The 17893-nt window shown below is 67.9% G+C and overlaps 2 protein-coding genes across 2 annotated transcripts; one reads left to right on the top strand and one right to left on the bottom strand.

Moving 5' to 3' along the window:
• The first annotated feature begins 530 nt into the window (after positions 1-530).
• RPS21 (ribosomal protein S21) lies at positions 531-1997 on the top strand. The gene is made up of 6 exons (XM_032350132.1): positions 531-639; positions 832-894; positions 1307-1370; positions 1508-1579; positions 1801-1856; positions 1936-1997. Exons 2-6 carry the CDS (start codon positions 845-847, stop codon positions 1943-1945), a joined length of 252 nt encoding a protein of 83 aa, XP_032206023.1. The 5' UTR covers positions 531-639; positions 832-844; the 3' UTR covers positions 1946-1997.
• A 1779-nt stretch (positions 1998-3776) lies between these two features.
• Positions 3777-16176, bottom strand: CABLES2 (Cdk5 and Abl enzyme substrate 2). The gene is made up of 11 exons (XM_032350133.1): positions 15882-16176; positions 15647-15800; positions 8268-8339; positions 8102-8194; positions 7384-7461; positions 6852-6960; positions 6182-6347; positions 5748-5851; positions 5269-5375; positions 4348-4552; positions 3777-4214 (listed from the first exon to the last, which is right to left on the bottom strand). Exons 1-11 carry the CDS (start codon positions 16153-16155, stop codon positions 4074-4076), a joined length of 1503 nt encoding a protein of 500 aa, XP_032206024.1. The 5' UTR covers positions 16156-16176; the 3' UTR covers positions 3777-4073.
• Positions 16177-17893: the final 1717 nt, after the last annotated feature.

Below are 17893 nucleotides of genomic sequence, written 5' to 3'. Positions count from 1 at the left end.
AGGTGGGAAGCCCCGACCACGAGCAGGTCACGTCCGTGCACGCGTGGGGCGGCCCGCAGGCCCACGGAGTGACCGCCCAGCGGGGGCGGCCTCAGCCGGACCTCAGGGGAAGGGGCAGCAGACGCTGCTTACAGGTCGGCCGGCTCCGAGGCACGGCCCTGCAGCCCGCGTTCCGGCCAGGCCCAGAGTGAGGCGGGCAAACAGGGTGCGAGCGGCGGGCTGGCCCGGCGGCGTGTTCTGGGCGCCCGCGGACGGCGACTCGGGTCAGGCAGGCGGTGCGGGAGCCGAGACCCGGCAGGGCGAGGCGGGCGCACGCACAAGCCCCGCAGCGCTCAGCTCGGGCAGCCCCTGCGCGCGCGCGGGCCCGACGGGTCGGAGCCGAGAACGCCGCGGAGGCGGGAGCCGAGGGGCCGCCACGCGCACGCCGGGGGCTGCGGGGCACCGGTCCGTCCGGCTCAGCGCCGCCCCGCGCACGGAGGCCCCGCCCCCCGCCGGAAGCGGAAGTACACCGACAGGCAGGCCGCGCGCGGCGCGTCGGGACCCGGAAGCACTCCCCGAGGCCCCGCCCCGCCTCCCCATAGCGCTGCCGGGGGAGGCCGCGCTTCCTTTCTGCGCTCGCGCTCGTGGTGCCGCCGGCAAGTGCGTCGCGCGGCCGGGCGGGAGGGGCGGGAGGGGCGGGCGGCGGCGCGCGGGGGGCCAGGGGGGGCGTGGGAGACCCGGGCCGGGGGTGGGGGCGTCGGAGACCCGGGCCGGGGGCGCGTGGTGGGAGACCCGGGCCGCGGCGCGGGGAGGGGACACGGCCCGGCCTCACGGCGCCGCGGGGTCCCGCAGGCTCGCCCTCGCCATGCAGAACGACGCCGGCGAGTTCGTGGACCTGTACGTGCCGCGGAAATGGTGAGCGACCCCCGCCCCGGCTCCCGCCGCCCCTACGGCTCCCCCCGCCCCGGCTCCCGCCGCCCCTACGGCTCCCCCGCCCCGGCTCCCCCCGCCCCTACGGCTCCCCCCGCCCCTACGGCTCCCCCCGCCCCGGCTCCCCCCGCCCCTACGGCTCCCCCCGCCCCGGCTCCCCCCGCCCCTACGGCTCCCGCCGCCCCTACGGCTCCCCCGCCCCGGCTCCCCCCGCCCCTACGGCTCCCCCCGCCCCGGCTCCCGCCGCCCCTACGGCTCCCCCCGCCCCGGCTCCCGCCGCCCCTACGGCTCCCCCGCCCCGGCTCCCCCCGCCCCTACGGCTCCCCCGGCCCCGGCTCCCCCCGCCCCTACGGCTCCCCCCGCCCCGCGCGCTCACCGCGCCCCCCATCGCCCGCAGCTCCGCCAGCAACCGCATCATCGGCGCCAAGGACCACGCGTCCATCCAGATGAACGTGGCCGAGGTGAGCCGGGCGGCGGAGGGCCAGTCCCTCCCGGGAGGACGCTCCCAGGCCGGCCCGCGGGGTCGGTCATCCCCGGGGCCCCGGTGTGGGGCGGGAGGCGCCTGGCGGTCTCCGTGACAGCCGGTGCCGACTTGCAGGTCGACAAGGTGACGGGCAGGTTCAACGGCCAGTTCAAGACCTACGCGATCTGCGGGGCCATCCGCAGGATGGTGAGTGCGTCGCCCCGCGGCGCTGAGAGCCGGCGGGGTCCACGTGCCGGCCGCCGGCCTTCCTGGGGGTGGGCGGGGGTTGGGGGCTGGGAAAGGGCCACTCTGGCCCCTAGAGGACCCCCCCTCCCTCGCCGGGCGGTCAGAGGGGAGGCCCGGAGACCGAGAGGGCCGAGCTCGGCCGCCGTGGGGGCAGAGGAGACAGCCGGCCCTGCTTCTTCCAGGGGGAGTCCGACGACTCCATCCTCCGACTGGCCAAGGCCGACGGCATCGTTTCCAAGTAAGTCAGGGCTGCGTTCGGGCACAGAGGCCCCCGACCTTTCCAGGAACGCGGCTCTAATGCTGTCCTTTTGTCCTAGGAACTTCTGACTGGAGGAGATCACAGAAGCGGGGGTTTGTCCTAAATAAACACTGAAACCCACTTGTGTCGGTCTGTTCTGTGACGGGCTGCGCTCCCCTGGCACCAGGGTCGGGGCGGTGGCGCTTGACAAGGAGGGGCCGCTCGGCGGAAAGGAGGCCACCAGCCCACGGAGGACGTTGCAAAACCACGTTTTACTTGGAACCAAACACAGTACTATTTGCACACACGCCGTGACATGACGGCACAATGAGGTCGGGGAGCCCGGCGCGCACGTTCAGTCCACAACCCCTACGAGCGCGGAGAGCGTCCGGCCCTGAACCTGCCGCGGGTTCAGGCGGAAGTCGGCTTCAATACTGGCTTTGCTGTGGTGACCGCGGAGTCCCACAGGAGAGCAGCTTTTCGCATGGGGGACACAAGGACACGCCAAGGGAGAAGTTCCTGGTTGTCCGTGAACACGTCAACGGGTCACGTCTTTGTGGCTCTAAGGTTGCCTGGAAGTTCCCCGGGACACATGTCCTCAGACATACACTTGGGGTGGGTTCCTTGCGGCACTTGTGACTGAAATATCCTTGAGACACAGGTGGCGGGGCCGGTTGCTATCCAGAGGGGAACCTGCACCCTCCCCTTGGGTTTGTAGGGGCTAAGGGGCGGCGCTGAGGACAGGGAGGTGCTCCACGGTAAATGAGGTCGGAACGCGGACTGGGCTTTGGCATTCGTGCTGCCTGGACAGGAGGAAGGAACAGCTGGCCTGAGGGCGGCCACGGGTGCCCGAGTGCTGTGGTGAGGACGGGGTCTCCCTTTCGCAGAAGCACCAGTTTGTGGGAGGATGGGTGAGGCTGTAGCCTGGGCCCTGTGACCGGCTTGTAGGACAGCAGTAGGGGAGCAGCTCAAGAGCCCAGCCGACGTGGTCATTGCTGACAGCAGCTGACCCGAGGCGGGAACTCCTTGGTTCTTCAGTGTTTGGTGGGGCAGCACACGGGAGAACCAGGTCACAGAGTGTGCAGGAAGGACACGGACCTGGGAAAGCAGAACACGGGCCCTGGTGGGCATGAGGGGCACAGGCTGCACACAGGTGACTGCCATTACCCAGTGGGCTCCCTTCATGACAGCTGGGCCTACAGCTCCTGCCTGGGAAGAACCCATGGGAGCACTGACCCCCTTAGGGAGGTGGTGCCATGGGGTGCAGGGCCATGGGGGAGCCCATGTCCTGCCTGCTTGAGGACCAAGTGTGGTTTCAAGACACAACTTCAACAGATCTCGTGTAACCAATTTTTCTTCCCTTAAGACCCACAGAACCAAATCGCAAGTAGCAATAAATACACTTTTTCTCCGTCACAATATTGCTTAGGAAGATCAAGAGCCAAGAGCAAACAATCCAGTCATCCTGAAGGTCCAGAGTGTCGTAGGCAAACAGGGCTTCCGGTGGGGAGGTGAGGGTCCCCAGGGACAGGCCAGTGTCTGTGCCGAGGCCCTCTGGGTTGTATGACACTCGGCACCAGGATTTCACAGTGACACGATGCTCAGAAGAGTAGCAAATGAGAGAAACCGGAGTCTGCTTCGGTTGGCTTAATCTAATGCCAGAGCTCTGCCTGTGGATGCGGGGGGAGGCGGGCGGGCATCCGCAGAGGCGCTGCTGGGCAGGAGGGAGCCAGGCCGACGGGCTGTGGGGGTGCGTCCCCGCAGCCCAGCCCTAGGCTTCATTACATTGACTTCAGCAATGTCCGTGTGTTGGGGAGGGTGTGGGAACCCGGATCTTCACTGGTGGTTCGTGGAAGACGCAAAGAAGGATGCCGCGGAGCTGGGCCGGCCGTTCGGTAAGCCAGGGTCCCCGTGCGGCCCACTCTCAGGCACGTGGCAAAGAACACAAAACCTCCCACCTTGTTCCTGCGGACACACTGACAGGCTCTCGGGAATACACGGACACAGTGTGCTTTGGAACAGAAATAGTGCCCCCGCAAGGCTGCGAGGGTGTGGCGACAGTGGCGTCAGTCACAGAGGGCAGGCGAGTCCCCGCCAGGCGGGTGCCCCAGCTGGGCCCCGAAGTGGGGCCTGGTGGGCGTGCGGTGCCTGCAAACACCTCCTGGGCCCACGCGGGCGTCTGCACCGGGGCCGTGTGGGCAGCGGGGCCGGCCTTGACTAGAACTGCTGCGTGAGGCGTCGGTAATGAGGTAACACCTGGCTCTCGGGAAGGTAGAGTGCGAGTTCCAAGGCCACCAGCACCGTGAACTCGAACCCAATCAGATCCCGTCTGTTGAATCGGAACCTTTCTTCCAGCTTCTGCATTGAAAAAGCGAGGTGGTTACGCGAGGCCCGGTTCTGGCTCCCGCCCAGGGCAGCGGGTGTGGGCCTGGCTCCCGGTCCCCGGCGTCCCCGGTGGGCAGCCTGGTCTGGGGGAGGGGGGCGTACTCACATCGATGAGCTGCTTCACCTCGCCCCTGCGCAGGTCGCTGCTGATCTTGGCTGCGAGCAGCACGCACGCGCCGGCGCACAGCTTGCGGTTCTGCTTGTTGAGTTTGCCCTGCAGGACCAGCTTCTCGAAGTACACGTACGCCATGGACACGGTCACGGGCTCCAGGCTGCACTCCTCAGAAAGGTTCCGCATCTCGCGCTTCAAGCTGCGGGTGACAGGGAGGCCCGGTGCTCAGGGGCCGAGGAAGCAGCCACCCTCTCCCGGCCCCTCGACGGCATTCTGGGCGGCGGGAAAGCCCTCTCTCTTTCCTGTGGGCAGTGCGGCCCAGCACTCGGCCTGCAACTTGGCAGGTGAGCGGCTGATGTCGGGCGCCCCTTCTCCCAGCTGTATGGGCTGGCCCGCGCTGTGTCCAGGGGACGCTGGACAGAGGGCACAGTCCCTGCTGTCCTGTGGCAGCGGGGAGGACGAGGCAGGAGAAAACCACCCACAGAAAGGCCCTGTGGTGCAGACATGCTGAGGCAGCATCTAGACCTCGGTGAAGCCCTTATGGGTGCTGCTGGGGAGGGGACGGTGGTACGCAGTGGGGTCAGAGGGGCCCAGGGCAGGACACGGAGCCGCTTACTCGCCGTGAGGTCTTGGGCCAGCCTCGTCGGCCCTTGATCCCGCCCATCACGGAGCTCAGAGCCCACCGCCCGTGCTGTCCCGGGCACCCGGGAGGAGGGCTTGGAGGTGTGGGTACGAGAGGCCTCGAGGCAGCCTGGCCTGCGGAGGTGGAAGTGGAGGACTGGGGAGCTGCTGCTATTGGCCTGGGCGGACTGCGGAGCGGGGAGGAGCCGGGGGGGCACACGTGGTTTTGTCAAGCTCACAGGACCTGCCGGAAATGGGGGCAGGAGCCGGGAGACCCCGCCTCAGCGCCCTCACCTCCGGATCTTGCTCAGGGTCAGTTTGATATGCGGGAACTTCTCTCGGAAGGTCTCATTCATGTCCTTCTTGAGGTCAGAGGGCTTCACGTACTCGATCACCGTGGTCTGCAGAAGAGGCAGCAGGGTGGGGAGCCCGCCCCGCGCAGGCCTAGGGGCCCACCCGCCCGAGGCCCTGGGGGGGTGACTTCATGCCGGCCTGGGTCTGCGATGCCAGCACGCGGTGGCTTCAGGCACCAGCTCTGCCAAGGACACGCCTCACGACCGAGAGCACAGAGTGGGCAGCTTCCTGCCACCAGCGTGCGTGCTGAAGGCAGCAGTGACCCCAGGGCACCCCTCCGGCCTACAGTGTACTCCGTCCTGTCCTGAGGTGCTGCTGCTGTCGGGGGGGGGGGGGGGCATCCAGTCCCACCATGGCAGCTTGCTGTTGGCCGGCCCCCGACCCCGGGCCGTGCGGGCACGTGGTGGCGCTCACCGTACCATGTAAGAGGCGAAGATGAGGACCCTCTTGTGCTTGCCGCAGGGCCACTGCGGGTCGTCCAGCAGATTGGGATTGTATTCCAGCACGTCCCCGGCGTCGCCGCCTGCAGGCAGAGGGCAGCCCTGACCCACCACGAGCCCCCAGCTGGGGTCTGCGGCCTGGGAGGGGCTGCAGGCCAGGCTTCCCTGCCCCTGAGAGCTGGGTGGAAGGAAGGAGCGCTTGACAAGGAGGGGCCCCCCGGCCCCCAGCCCCCTTGCCATGGCTGGACACGGGATCTCTCCAGTGCCCGGTCGGATGAAGCCCAGGCTGTCTGCTCTAGCGGGAGTCCCTTCTCCTGACCCCGCTCCCGAGCCTGGTGCCCTGTCCGGACTGGGACCCTTGCCCAGCTGGTGTGGCCGCCTGCCGTAAGCCCAGTTAGGGCACATGAGGTTACCTAGTTCCGTGCCAGCTGGTGCTGACTTGGCCGGGGCCGGTTTGTATCTTGAGCCTGGCAGAGCGCGGGGGACGCTGGGCCGGGGCTGGGGCGGCAGGCCGTGGCCATCTGTCTTGTGTGTGACCAGGGCGTTGGTAGGGTACAAGAACTTGGCATAAGATACCACCTGGAGAGATAAGGGTGTCAGGGTGCAGTCCCTATAGCCCGCGGGCCCCGGCCCCGGCCTGAGACCCGAGGTTCAGCGAGCTGTCCCTATGCCTTCCCGTCGCAGCAAGGCCCCGCACAACTGCCGCCCTTGCGTGGGTGAAGAAAGACCTACTGAGGGCGGGCGCTCCCACACAGCCCCGCGCTGGGTGCTGTGCCCCTGGGGTTTATTCTCAATAACAAGAACGTTCCTGAATGCCACCTTGCCGTCCCGTGTGGGGTCTGCAGCACAGGACCCTCTTCCCTCCCTCTGACCACCAGCACAGAGACGGCACCCGGACACCCTCACCTGGCTGCTGAGCGAGGCTATGGGGCCGTTTACGGGCTGTGGGGCTTTCTCCCACTGACACCGTGCATTTTAGAAGATTCAGGGGGAAACGCAGCTCCATGTGTTTATTGCCTTGGTGAGCACAAGCTCCGTGCCCCCCGAACACCTACCCCGCCCACGGACCGCAGCCACACTTGCCTTCCCGTCTGCTCCCAGCTCCACGCCCTCCAACTCAAAGACCATCTCAGAAGACACGGAGACGCCGCCCGACGGGTGCCTCTGCTTCTGGCTGTCCACCCTCAGGTCACTGCAGCGCAGAGGAGGGAGACGGCTGCCGCCCTCCCTGCCCCTTCCCAGGCCCACGCACTTCCTGTTCGAATACTCTAGAGGTCGGCAGTAATGGAGAGGCACTGACCTCTGCCCGAGGCCACCCACTTGGCCCGCTGGCCCAGGCCCGTCCCGGGGGAAGGGCTCCCCATGGCCATGCCCGCTCCGACGGCTATCTCCTTCCTCCCGAGCGATGCACGGGACACAGCGGCCCGAAGCGCGCATGAGGGCGCAGGGCAGCGGCCCCACGAGCAGCGTCCCCGGCGTCTGCCGTAAACAGCTCACACAGAGCCAACGGTGTGGACACACCCCTGCTAGGGAACCAGGGCCCAAAGGCCTTCAGAGTTCCTGGGGAGCTGTACCAGGGCTGACGCCGAGCTCGGCGCCGCCCTGGGCCACTCACCTGAGCCGCAGGCCTTCTCCGTAGGGCAGGACCGAGAAGGCCGCACATAGGGACCGCCTGGCGCAGATGAGCACGATCCTGGGGGGAGGTGCTGGTCAGAGCAGGTGGGAGGCGTTTCTGGGAGAAAACACCTTCTAGACTAGGGTGACACGAGCTGCTGGCTGGGACCATTGCACACCTGGGCCCGCTGAAGCCCCCCAGCACACAAACCTGCCTCGGGCCTGCTCCTTGTCACCAGCACGAGCCCGTCACCCTGGGGGTCATGCTTGGGGGGGGGGTCTGCGCCACGCTAGGAGAATACAGAGCTCCCCAACCAGGGCCACGGGGTGGACACTTGGCAGCATGGCCTCCAGCAGGACGGGCAGTGGGCTCAGATGTCTCAGGGCAGGCGACAGGAACGCCTAGGGGCCCCCTGCAGTGCCAACAGACACAGGAGCCCTGAGGGCCACCGCACCAGGCCCACCCCCTGGTATGGGGCAGCGGCATCCCGGCTTGTAGCTCAACCACCCACTGTGTTTCCCAAATAAAACCCAGGCCTCCTCTCTCGACCACATGGCATCATCACGCCTGTCCTGTGTCCCTTCACCTGGGCTACCAGAGAGGGGGACAAGGCAGGTCCCCAGCCCCTGATCGGTGCGAGGGGGACAGAGTGGGCAGCTCCAGGGCTGCAGGCGGGGGCCCCGGATTGGATGGCAGCCCTGGCCGTGGCACGCGGCACCTGCTGTTCCTGGTGTCATACTGCCTCATATTCTTGATGAAGTGGGTCTTCTTCAAGCCTTTGTGTCTTGGGGATCCGGATATGTGCTTGGTTCTGCAAGGTAAAAACCAGATCACTCTCTCCTCCTTCGAGACCTCCTCCGGCCCCAGGTCTCAGACACCCTTACCTTTGAACCGAGGCACATCCCACAGCGTCTTCCAGGAACTCGAGAGAACAGCGCTGGGAGACGACTCGCCGTCTGTAAGAAGACAGAGCAGGGCCTCAGCTCACACCTGGGAAGGGGCCGCTCTCAGGCGCAGAGACGTGCTCTCAGGAGTCTCCCAGCCGAAGGGCAGCCCTCGCCACCGACTGGGTCAGGAGCCTGTCTGGGGTGAGGGCTGAGCCTTGGGTAGGGCCACCCAAGGACCAAGAGTTTGCCAGAAGAATCCAAGGGGGACCAGCATCCTGGTCTGCCGCCCGCGGCCTCCTGGAGCTCGGCCGGCAGGTTCCAGGCGCCCTCTCGGGCCCAGGATTGGCCGGGCCGGCCAGGCTCGCCCACAGCAGGCCGAAGGGACCGCACCGAGTGCTCACAGCCTCGCACCCCATTGTCTGGGGAGCTCCTCAAGCCTGAGGGCCCAGAAACCCTACGTGGCCGCACTCTCAGGTCATGATCACAAACCCTGGTTACCGACACCCAGGCCACCCCTGTGGTCACCTGTCGACCTCCTCGTCCTCGTGAGGTGGACGTGCACATCTCACTAGCAAGGGCCGCTTGTGACAAAGCTATGCAGATGGGCCCCAAGTCCACACACGTTCCCAATGAGAGGGAGGATCCCAGAGACCTCGGCTGTGGGGTCCACGAAATTAAGCAACACGGGCCAGCATATGCCAGACACCCCGCATGTCTAGAGTGTGAACTGAGCCCAGGCTCCTGCGAAGGGGAGCAGGGGAGGGACACGTGGCCGAGGAAGCCACTTCGGGGAGCTGTAGCCCGCCCAGAAGCAATGCTGTCCTCCCGCAGGACCCTGGCTGACGGAAGAGGCCCAGCGTGGTCAGGCCACCTCACCAGGCAGAGGTAGCTTGGAGTCCCGGGAGGAAGGAGCCAGGGGGACAGGCAGTCACCATCATGTGCTAGGGGCCCAGCCCCACCTTCTGCCATGGAGCCACAGCCTACGGCAGCCCAGAGCAGCTGGGCCCCTGGCCCGGGTCGCACGACCCGGGCAGTCCTGGGGGCTCCAAGGCTGTCACCTCGAAGCTACAGCCCAGGCTCCACGTAAGCCTTTAAAATGACCGCGGCAGCACGATCTCACTGAAAAGCAACAAAACTGAACACGGCACAAGCTCCAGTGAAATGCTGGGTCTCCCCCCACGGCCCTGTCTCCAAAGAGGGGCAGCAACCTCCCTCCGCAGCTGGCGTCGGGGGAGGGCAGCCGCCTACCAGACGAGTGCTTGGGGTGACGTGAGTGCTCGGATCAGTCAGGCAGGGGACCCGGGCCTGAGGACTGGCCAGGGTGGGGGTGGGGTGGGGAATGGGCAGCGGGAGGGGCGGACATCCAGCGTCCTAAGAAGCCTGCGGGGGAGGTGGGGGTGAGCAGGTGGAAAGGCAGGCCCCGTGTCCAGGAAAGCTGCCGACCTGGGGAGACCCCACGCGTCCCCAGAGGTGTCTGCGTGCGGCCCTGCGGGGCCGGCCTCCGAGACTCCATGGAGCAGCCCCTGCGGCTTCCTCAGAGCATTTCCCAGGTGGTGTCCCAACGGCTTCCGCACACCCGGGACCTCGTCTGCAGGGCCCAGCCAGCAGCGACCTCCACAGAGGCCCGGCCCGGCACACGGTCGCTGGCCCGCTGCCTGGAGGAGTGGCAGGCACGATGGGGCCTCTGCCGCCTTGCTCTCGCCTTCTGGAGATCCTGGGATGGTGCCAGCAGCGCAGCTCACCAGACTTTAAAATCGGTTCCCCCTCTTTTGCAGGTACCTCTCCCCCGTCGCAAGCATTTTACACAGACGCTCAGCCCTCACGAAGACTGCGTGTTATTACTCTCTGTTGACGTGTGGGGAAACTGAGGCACAAAGCGGACAAGCGAACTGCCCGAGGTCACAGCTGCTCAGGTGGTACCAGGACCCGCATACCCGCAGGCGGCCCGTGCGTTTGCCAACGGCAGGAGCACGGCCTCTCTGCCCCCTGCGGCCCCCGTGGGGCTGGCTGGAATCGAGGCCACCCCTCGGGCATGTCCTCGGGTGCTTCTCTGCTGAACGTGGCCTGCGTTCCCGGTGGGCTGTCTGAGCTGCGAGGAAATGCTTGCAAGAGTGCCCGTCACTGTGCCCGGAGCGGAGGCGGTCTGCAGGGGCACACAGGCCACGGGAGGCCCCGGCGTGCAGGCCTACTGTGCTCTCATGATCAGGTGGACGTGCAGGTACTGGGAGCGGGGCCCAGCGTGGGGTGTGTCCCCACCAGCAGAGGGTGGAGTGATGAGCTGCTGGCTGCAGAACATTCTGGAAGGGGAGCGTCTGTGGGCAGGAGAGAAGCAGCCTGCACTGCACGCTCCCAGGGATCCCAGGCTCCTTGGGTGTGGAGGTGACCGTGTGTTGGGCGGCACCTGGTCTGCAGGGTTCCCAGAAAGTGAAGGTGGTTGGGGAGCCGGCGGTCAGGGCCCTGGTCGTGGACGTGCACGACCGTCTGGGGGCCGCCCCGGGTGGTCAGGTGGGGCTTACCCCTCCCAGAACGTGGAGCAGCCCAGCCGCGCCGGGACAGCGCCCCTTTCAAAAGAAACTGCTGGGCAGTCAACCTCGGGCAGTGGTTCCTCTGGAGGAATGTCCGGACCCTCGGTGAGTCCCGAGGTGACACCACCATGGCTCTGCACGGGGTCCCAGCATGGATGGGCTCCAGCCAAGGGTGCCCTGCTCAGCCTCTGGAACCTGCCCCCCAGGAAGGGGTCTGTGCAGGCAGCAGGCGGGACAGAACACGCTGGCAGCTCCACCGCTGGAGGTGAGCAGCGTGGTCAGCAGGAGGCCGGGCACGACCCACTCTCATGTGCCTAGACGCAGACGGAAGCTGGTGTCTCGGTGCGCCGGGGTGGGGGCCGGCTGCAGAGAGCTTCTAGGGGACAGCGCGAGCTGCCCCCAGAGTGGGACACGCATCTTATGTCCCATCTAAAAACACCACCACTAACGAACAGGCTGCAAAGAACAAAACCTGGGTTCTCTGTCACCTGCGCTGCCCCTTCCCCTGACCCCGGCTGTTTGGGCAACACAAGTCTCCCCGGCCTAGGAAGCCTCTCTGCTGAGCCATGGTCAGGGCAGGGTCTGTGGGACGGGGGCTACTCGTGGGCGACTGGCCCGAGGCTGCCTGCATCGGACTCTTTGGGGAAGAAGGGGTCAAGGGTCCGTGGGAGAGGCTGTCGGGAGGGCGCCGGTGGCCGCTGCACGGACCCGGGCCTGCTCACTCTCCTGCCGGCTCTCAGGTGGCCGCTGCACGGACCCCGGGCCTGCTCACTCTCCCGCCGGCTCTCAGAATCGCCATCCCCCAAACCCCAGATGTGAAACAGTCCTGCCAACACGAAATCACCACTAGAGTTTCTATCATCTAAAGCCCTCTGTCACTGCAGGAGTGCCCGGCCAAGGAAAGGCTCCCACCAGAGGTCTGTTTGAGGGCTGAGAGCCACCCAGACGGAGTGAGGGGCCAAGTGAAGGGGTCAGACCAGCTGGCGTGGGCTGCAGAGTACCCCCGTGCCCACGACTGGGGACCCTTTCCTGCTCCGTGCCTATGTGAGCACGACACCTGACCTCACAGACCCTTGTGTATACTGTCCAGGGAGTGGTGGTCCTGGGCACTCCACCTGGCCAAGTCCCTGCCCAGAAAAGCACAGACCCCATGTTCTAGCTGACTCGGAGAGGCCTGAAGTGCCCCGGAGATGGGACCCCAGCTGTGGCCTCTGGGGGCCAAGTCTCAGCAAGGCCTCTGAGCTGCCACAGGACGATGTGCCTCTGTGCTCTGCCCTCGGTAACCATCTCCGGCTGTCCTCCGGCAAGAACCCCAAATCAGAGTCGTAAGTGAACCGCCGGCTGCGACACTCAACTTGGTTTAATTTGCACAGGAGCTTGGCGGCTTCGGGAACACAAAGTGGCTCCTGGCCAGCGTGGCAGCCGCAACCCCAGGCCCGTCTCAGAGTCGCTCCAGTGGGAGCCTCCAGAGTCGCGAGGCACTCTGCTCCCAGCAGATGCAGCCACGTCCCTGGCCTCCTGGCAGTGCCCCTGGCTCCCCTGCCTTGTCCTCAGTGCCCTGGACACTCAGGAGGGCTGTAGTGGGCTGAGCTGTGCCCCCCCAGGTGTCAGCAGGTTACCCGGTGAGTTCTGTTGAAGTCCCGAACCCCGACATCTGTGACTAGGACCCTGTTTAGAGACAGGATCTTTGCAGATGCGACCCAATGAAGAGGGGGCCCGTTGGGTGGGCCCTGACCCCACGGCTGGGGTCTGTGCAAGGACAGGAAAGGCCGGGTTGGGACACACACTCACAGAAGCACCAGGAAGACGGAGCGGAGAATGGACGGACACCTGCAGCCACCCGGAGCTGGGGGAGGCGGGAAGCCTCCTTCCCGGGGGCTCCCAGAGGGAGCCCAGCCCTGCCCCGTCCCCATCTCAGACCTGCGCCCCCCGGGACGGCGAGGGGAAGCGCTGCTGCAGCCCAGCGGTGCCCGGCTCTCGGGGCTGTGCTCGGCAGCTGTGCCTCTCTGGGGCTTTCTAGGAGAGAGGTGGGTCTGGGGCCTGGAAACCTGTTTCTGCCAGCTGGAGGAGCCCAGAAGCCCGTCTGCTCGCCTCAAGTGACCGCGGTGTCAAAAGGAAAGTAAACACCGTGTCAGAGGTTCTAGGAGGGAAGTGTGGACACCAGTGACTTGCTCACTGGCTTGGCAGGAAAAGCCACACCAGGCTGAACCCTGAGGGTGACACAACTTCCCCGTGTGGCCTGAGTGGGAGCACTCACCGGGCAGCCTGTCTGCTCACCTGGCCCTGGCCAAGGCCGCCCTTTGCCCGGCCCTTGAGCTCACGGGACCTCACACAGCCCCTCAGGTAGGTAGTCCAGAAGGCAAAAGCGCTTCACAGAGGAGTAAACTGAAACTCCTGCCCACAGTCACAACAGAGCCCCTGACGGGTGGACCTAGGATGACAGTGGGTCTGACCACTGCACGCGTGGCACGGACTTCAGGAGGAGCCCTCACTGGCCCCCGCTCCGGAAATACTACTGATGCTCGGGCTGGGCCGGCAGCTCAGAGCCCGGGGCTTGGCTGGCCGGCCCTCACGCACTCTGCGACGGCTCCCTGTGGGCAGGGCCCGGGAAGGAACGTTCCGCACAGGCAGGTCCGTCCCCAGAAGGCGGGAAGCAGGAGCGGCGGGAGGGGCTCGCGGCCTGGGCTCGGGCTATGGGCGGAGGGACACAGGGACGGGGTGGGGGGGTGGGGAGGGTGGTGTGGGGGGGTGGTGTGTGCAGCAGGACAACCCAAGGGCACCCCGATGCACCCCATGTCCCCACCCCACGCCAGCGTCCTCCCAAGCTCCCAGGTGTGGGCAGGGCGGAGCACCAGCAGCCCCTGCGGCCTGGCGGGGTTCCTGCTCACAGGCGCCGCCTCCAGCACCCACACCCCCTCAGGCTCTTCCCTAGAGTGTGGCTGCAAGGGGCAGGGTGCGGGGGGCCTGGTTTGGAGGGTCTGGCCCGCAGCAGGGCTGCCTGTTGGCAGAACAGAGCCTAGAACAAGGCCCACTCTGCCCAGAATGCACACGCGCCCCCAAGGTGGAGGAGGTGGCCTGGTGGAGGTGGCTTGGCGCCGGCCTGCCCGCAGCAGACCCAAACGGCTCGCAGCAAGCTCGGGCCCGGCAGCAGGGGACACCCCTTCCCTCTGACGCCCCCTGACTCGTCAGACCACAGAGGGACTCAGAGACCCAGTGGGACCTGGGGACCATCCTCCGGGCTGACTCCACAACTTCGAGGAAGAGGACAAGTAGGCTTTGGGGCTCTGTTTTTAAAATGGGCTGATTTCCCTCAGTAAAACAGTTTTTTCTTAATACTGGCCTCCTCCTGCAGAAGCACCCCCCCGCCCCAGGGATGGCAGGAGCGAGCTGCTGAGCTGCTGAGTTTGGGCCCGGATGATCTCCTAGCTTCGCTTAGCCCCTACCCATCTCTGCGGCCCGGGCCAGGCCTGTCGGTGGCACGGGTCGGGTCCACGGGTGCCCCCCGGCCTGCCCAGAAGCCAGCGGCTTCCCCGCAGAGCTGGAGATAACTTCTGTCCCCGGTGCGACGGTGACCGCGGGACGCGCCGACCCGTGGGCCACATGCGAGAACTCAGAATGTGTGGTCAAGAAGGGACAGCCAAGCCTGCAGTCTGGACTCACCCCGCCATCTTCCACGCTGAGGGCCCGGGGTTCGAGGCAGCCGTGACGACCTCCAGGGGAGGAGAGCAGCCTCTGAACCCCAGGGACTCGAGGCGTCGGCCCGACCATGTGGGCCAGCCAGCCGGAGGGCTCCGCGCTCAGCCCCTCCCAGCACACCCGCGGGGGCTGCCCGGCAGCTCTGTTCTGCAAAGGCTAAGCACTGCCCTTCCAGAAGGACGGCTACAGCGGCCAGTCCTGAGCCCCAGGGTGAAGGTGGGCAGTGGGAGGAGAGGGGAAAGCCCCAGCGTCTAGAGGAAGGTGCCGAGGGGGCCGGGAGGCCCAACGCTGAGCTCTGCGGGCAGCGGAGGAAGGGTCTCTGGGAGAAGAAAGTGGGGTGTCTGGCAGCCAGGGGCCATCTGGGCACAGGCAGCCTGGAGGGGCAGGGCTCAGGGGTGGGTGCTCTGGGGCGGGCTGAGGGCTTCCTAGAACTGGAATCAGGGCAGGGAGAGTAAGTGCAAGCTGGGAACGGACAGGGCCAGGGGCACTGAGCTCAGAGGGGATGGGTGGGGAGGACAGCAGTCAGCATGGGGGTCACGGGGTGGACCAGGGACCAGCAGGCTGGGAGGCTGGGAGGTTGGGCCGGCACAGACGGCCACACGGTACAGTGCAGGGAAGACCGGAGGTTCGTCCGGCTCAGAGAACGTTCGCAAGGAGACACACAAGGGATGCTTGGGAGTCCCTGAGTCTGGGGACTGGGAGGGGCGTGTCCAGAGCTGCCCGGGCTGTGCGTCTGGGGCTGACAAGGGCTGGGGGAACCCGAAAACTGAAGGAGGCTGACAGGGTTAAGGGGACCATGACCCCTGCGTCTATGGAGAGGGCCTGAGGGCTGCTGACCCCCACATCTGTGGGATTTTGCCTGTGGGACCCAGGCAAAACTCTTCCTCGTGCTGGCGAGGCCCAGGATACCCCAACCCTGTGTCTGGGGCTCCCAGGGGAGCAGGGTCCCCTTCTGATCCCCAAGTCATGCGTGACCCTCTGTCATGGGCTCCCAGGGCCCCAGGTGACCCTGGTCCCCAGGTCCTATGCAGATGGGGCCCTGGACCATTTCGCCGCCGTCCCCTGGACCGGGGATCCCCAGGTCACCCCCACCCCGTGTCCCGGGCTGTCAGGTCACCCCAGCCCTGAGCGGATGCGGCGCGGGGTCCCACTCACCTCTGGCGTTGCCCGTCCAGCCCGAGTCCCAGGCCGAGGCCCAGGCTGGCGGGCGCGGGGCCGGGCGCAGGGCTGAGCAGGCCCTGGGGCGCCGACGCCCTGCCCGCGGGACCGGGCAGCCCGGGCAGGCCGGCGGGGGGCGCGGGCGGCGGCGGCGGCGGCGGGGGCGGCGGCGGGGCCCCGCGGGCGGGGGGCTCGGGCCCCGGGGGCCCCGGCGGCGGCGGCGGCGGCGGCGCGGGCGGCTCGCGGGCTTCGGCGGGCGGCGGCGGCGGGGGCTTCTCCCCGCCCGGGCCCAGGCTCGGGGGGCGGCCGTCCAGGGAGATGTTGTTGAGGAAGAAGAGAGCGGCCTGGCGGCGCCGCGAGTCCCCGCGCCTCCGGAGCGCCTGTGGCGGGGCCCTGGCGGCGGGGCCGGGGCCGGCGGGCGGCGGGGCCCTGGCGGGGCCGGCGCCGGGGCCGGGGGCCGGGCCCGGGGTTGGGCCCGGGGCTCCACCCGCCGCGGCCGCGGCCATCGTCCGACTGAGCCCGCCGGCCGCCCGCCGCCGCCGCCCCACCCGCGCGCACGCGCCCGCGCTGGCCGCCCATTGGCTGAGGCGCGCCTACATGCAAATATCTTGCTGTCGCGCCTACCCATTGGTCCTCGCGGTTCCGGGGGCGGGCCTGGAGTCCGGGGGCGGCTCCCCTGGGTCCTAGAGGCGGTGCTGCCGCGGCCGGAGGGAGCGGGAGCGCGGCGCGGGAGGGCGGGGGGAGAAGCCCCGCGGGGCCCCGCGGCGGCGCCGGCCCGGGTTCGAATCCCCGCCTCGGGGGCGGCGGTTACAGGGTTGCCGGCGCCCCGCTGTCCTTGCGGGGCTGTGGCGTTCATGGTCGGCCTCCGTGGAGCCCGAGTCTCTGGGCTCCGGGCACGTCTCCTGTGGGGTGCGGGTCGGTGCGGCGGCCGGGTGCGCGGGGCTGAAGCCTGCCGGGGGCGGCGGCGTTCGGGGAGCCCCTAAGGCTCCCTGGGAAGGCGGGCGGGGCCGGCGCTTCCCTCAGGGACTGGAGACCCCGAGCGTCGGCGGGAGAAGGCGCCTGGGGCCTCGAGACTCGCAGGCAGGCGGGGGCCGTGCGGGGCCGTGCGGGGCCGTCAGCGCGGGCAGGGAGCGCACTGGCCTCGGCGGGGCGAGCCTCCGCCTCGCGGGCGTCCCGGAGCCCCGTGCCCCGACTTCAGAGCCGCCGGCTCCGGCTCCGGCTCCGGCTCCGGCTCCGGCTCCGGCTGGGCTGCGAGCTCTGCGCGCCCAGAGCCGGCGGCGTCTTCGCGGGACGGGGTCGTGCCGCCGCCTCCAGGCCACTCCTGCGCCCCGTCCGGCCTGGGTCCGCGGCTCCTGGCTGCGCGAGGGGCACCCGCAGGCCGCGGATCTGGGCACTTGCCGGCGGGTTCGCCCCCGCGGCCGGGAGAAGGCTTGGGGCGCCGCCCTCGGCACACGCCCTCGCCCCGCGCGGGTTCTGTGCCCTGCAGAGGGCGTGGGGCCGGCGGGGCCAGCGCCATGAGACAGCACTTCCTGTCCCAGGGGAGGCCACTGCATGGCCGCTGCCCTCTCGGGCCCATACCCCTCTCCCAGTGGCCGCGGCCCCTCCTCCTCATCTTCACTCGCCACCCCGTGTCCAGCCTGCCCTCTGCCCTCTGCCCTCTGCCCTCTCGGATCGCTCTTCAAAGCCTCTCCCGCACCTGGGAGCGTGGACGGTTTTCCATCAGGTAGAAAGTGGGGCTTGATCAGGCGCCTCCAGGGGCTCATGGGCAGGAAGACTGCGCTCTGAAGGCTCCTCCGGGGGAGTCCCCCGGCGGAGGTGGTGCCCCTGCCGGAGGTGGCGCCCCTGCCCCGATGCCTGCTGACGCCTGGGGAGCGGGGAGCCTCCGCCCCAGCTTCAGCCTCCCGGGCTGCCTGCAGGCGGGGTGACGTTGGGTGAGTTTCTCACCCTCCCTGAGCTTCAGTGCTCTGTCTGTAAACTGGGGGTGCTACCGGGTGTGCCTCGTGGGGCCCCGGTAAGGGGGGAGTGAGCCCAGGACCCTGAGGCGCTGTGCTCAGGGCATCATGGAGGGACAGAGTGGGGGGGGGGTCTTACCTGCTCCCTGCTTCTCAGCTCCACACCCCTGCTTGCCTGCAGCGTGGTGGCAGAGCTGGACCCTGGGGTGCTTCTCCTCTGTCAGCGGGTGCTGAGTGGCGATCAGAGGGTGTCGGGGGAACACGGGCAGGAATGGGGGTCTTCTCGCACGGT

This window comes from Mustela erminea, chromosome 7 (genome assembly GCF_009829155.1).
Source record: "Mustela erminea isolate mMusErm1 chromosome 7, mMusErm1.Pri, whole genome shotgun sequence".
In the NCBI taxonomy this organism is placed as follows: domain Eukaryota; kingdom Metazoa; phylum Chordata; class Mammalia; order Carnivora; family Mustelidae; genus Mustela; species Mustela erminea.
Note: the sequence above shows the minus strand (reverse complement) of the source record. Positions and strands in the feature narration are given on the sequence as shown.

What these genes read in the sequence shown, in the direction of transcription:
- RPS21 (XM_032350132.1), top strand. Translation starts at nt 845, where the DNA reads ATGCAGAACGACGCCGGCGAGTTCGTGGACCTGTACGTGCCGCGGAAA. An exon ending in CTGTACGTGCCGCGGAAATG is followed by an intron (nt 895 to 1,306) that starts GTGAGCGACCCC and finishes CATCGCCCGCAG; the next exon opens with CTCCGCCAGCAACCGCATCA. An exon ending in TCCAGATGAACGTGGCCGAG is followed by an intron (nt 1,371 to 1,507) that starts GTGAGCCGGGCG and finishes GCCGACTTGCAG; the next exon opens with GTCGACAAGGTGACGGGCAG.
- CABLES2 (XM_032350133.1), bottom strand. Translation starts at nt 16,155, where the DNA reads ATGGCCGCGGCCGCGGCGGGTGGAGCCCCGGGCCCAACCCCGGGCCCG. An exon ending in GGATGTGCCTCGGTTCAAAG is followed by an intron (nt 8,195 to 8,267) that starts GTAAGGGTGTCT and finishes TTTACCTTGCAG; the next exon opens with AACCAAGCACATATCCGGAT. An exon ending in AGGTGAAGCAGCTCATCGAT is followed by an intron (nt 4,215 to 4,347) that starts GTGAGTACGCCC and finishes TTTTCAATGCAG; the next exon opens with AAGCTGGAAGAAAGGTTCCG.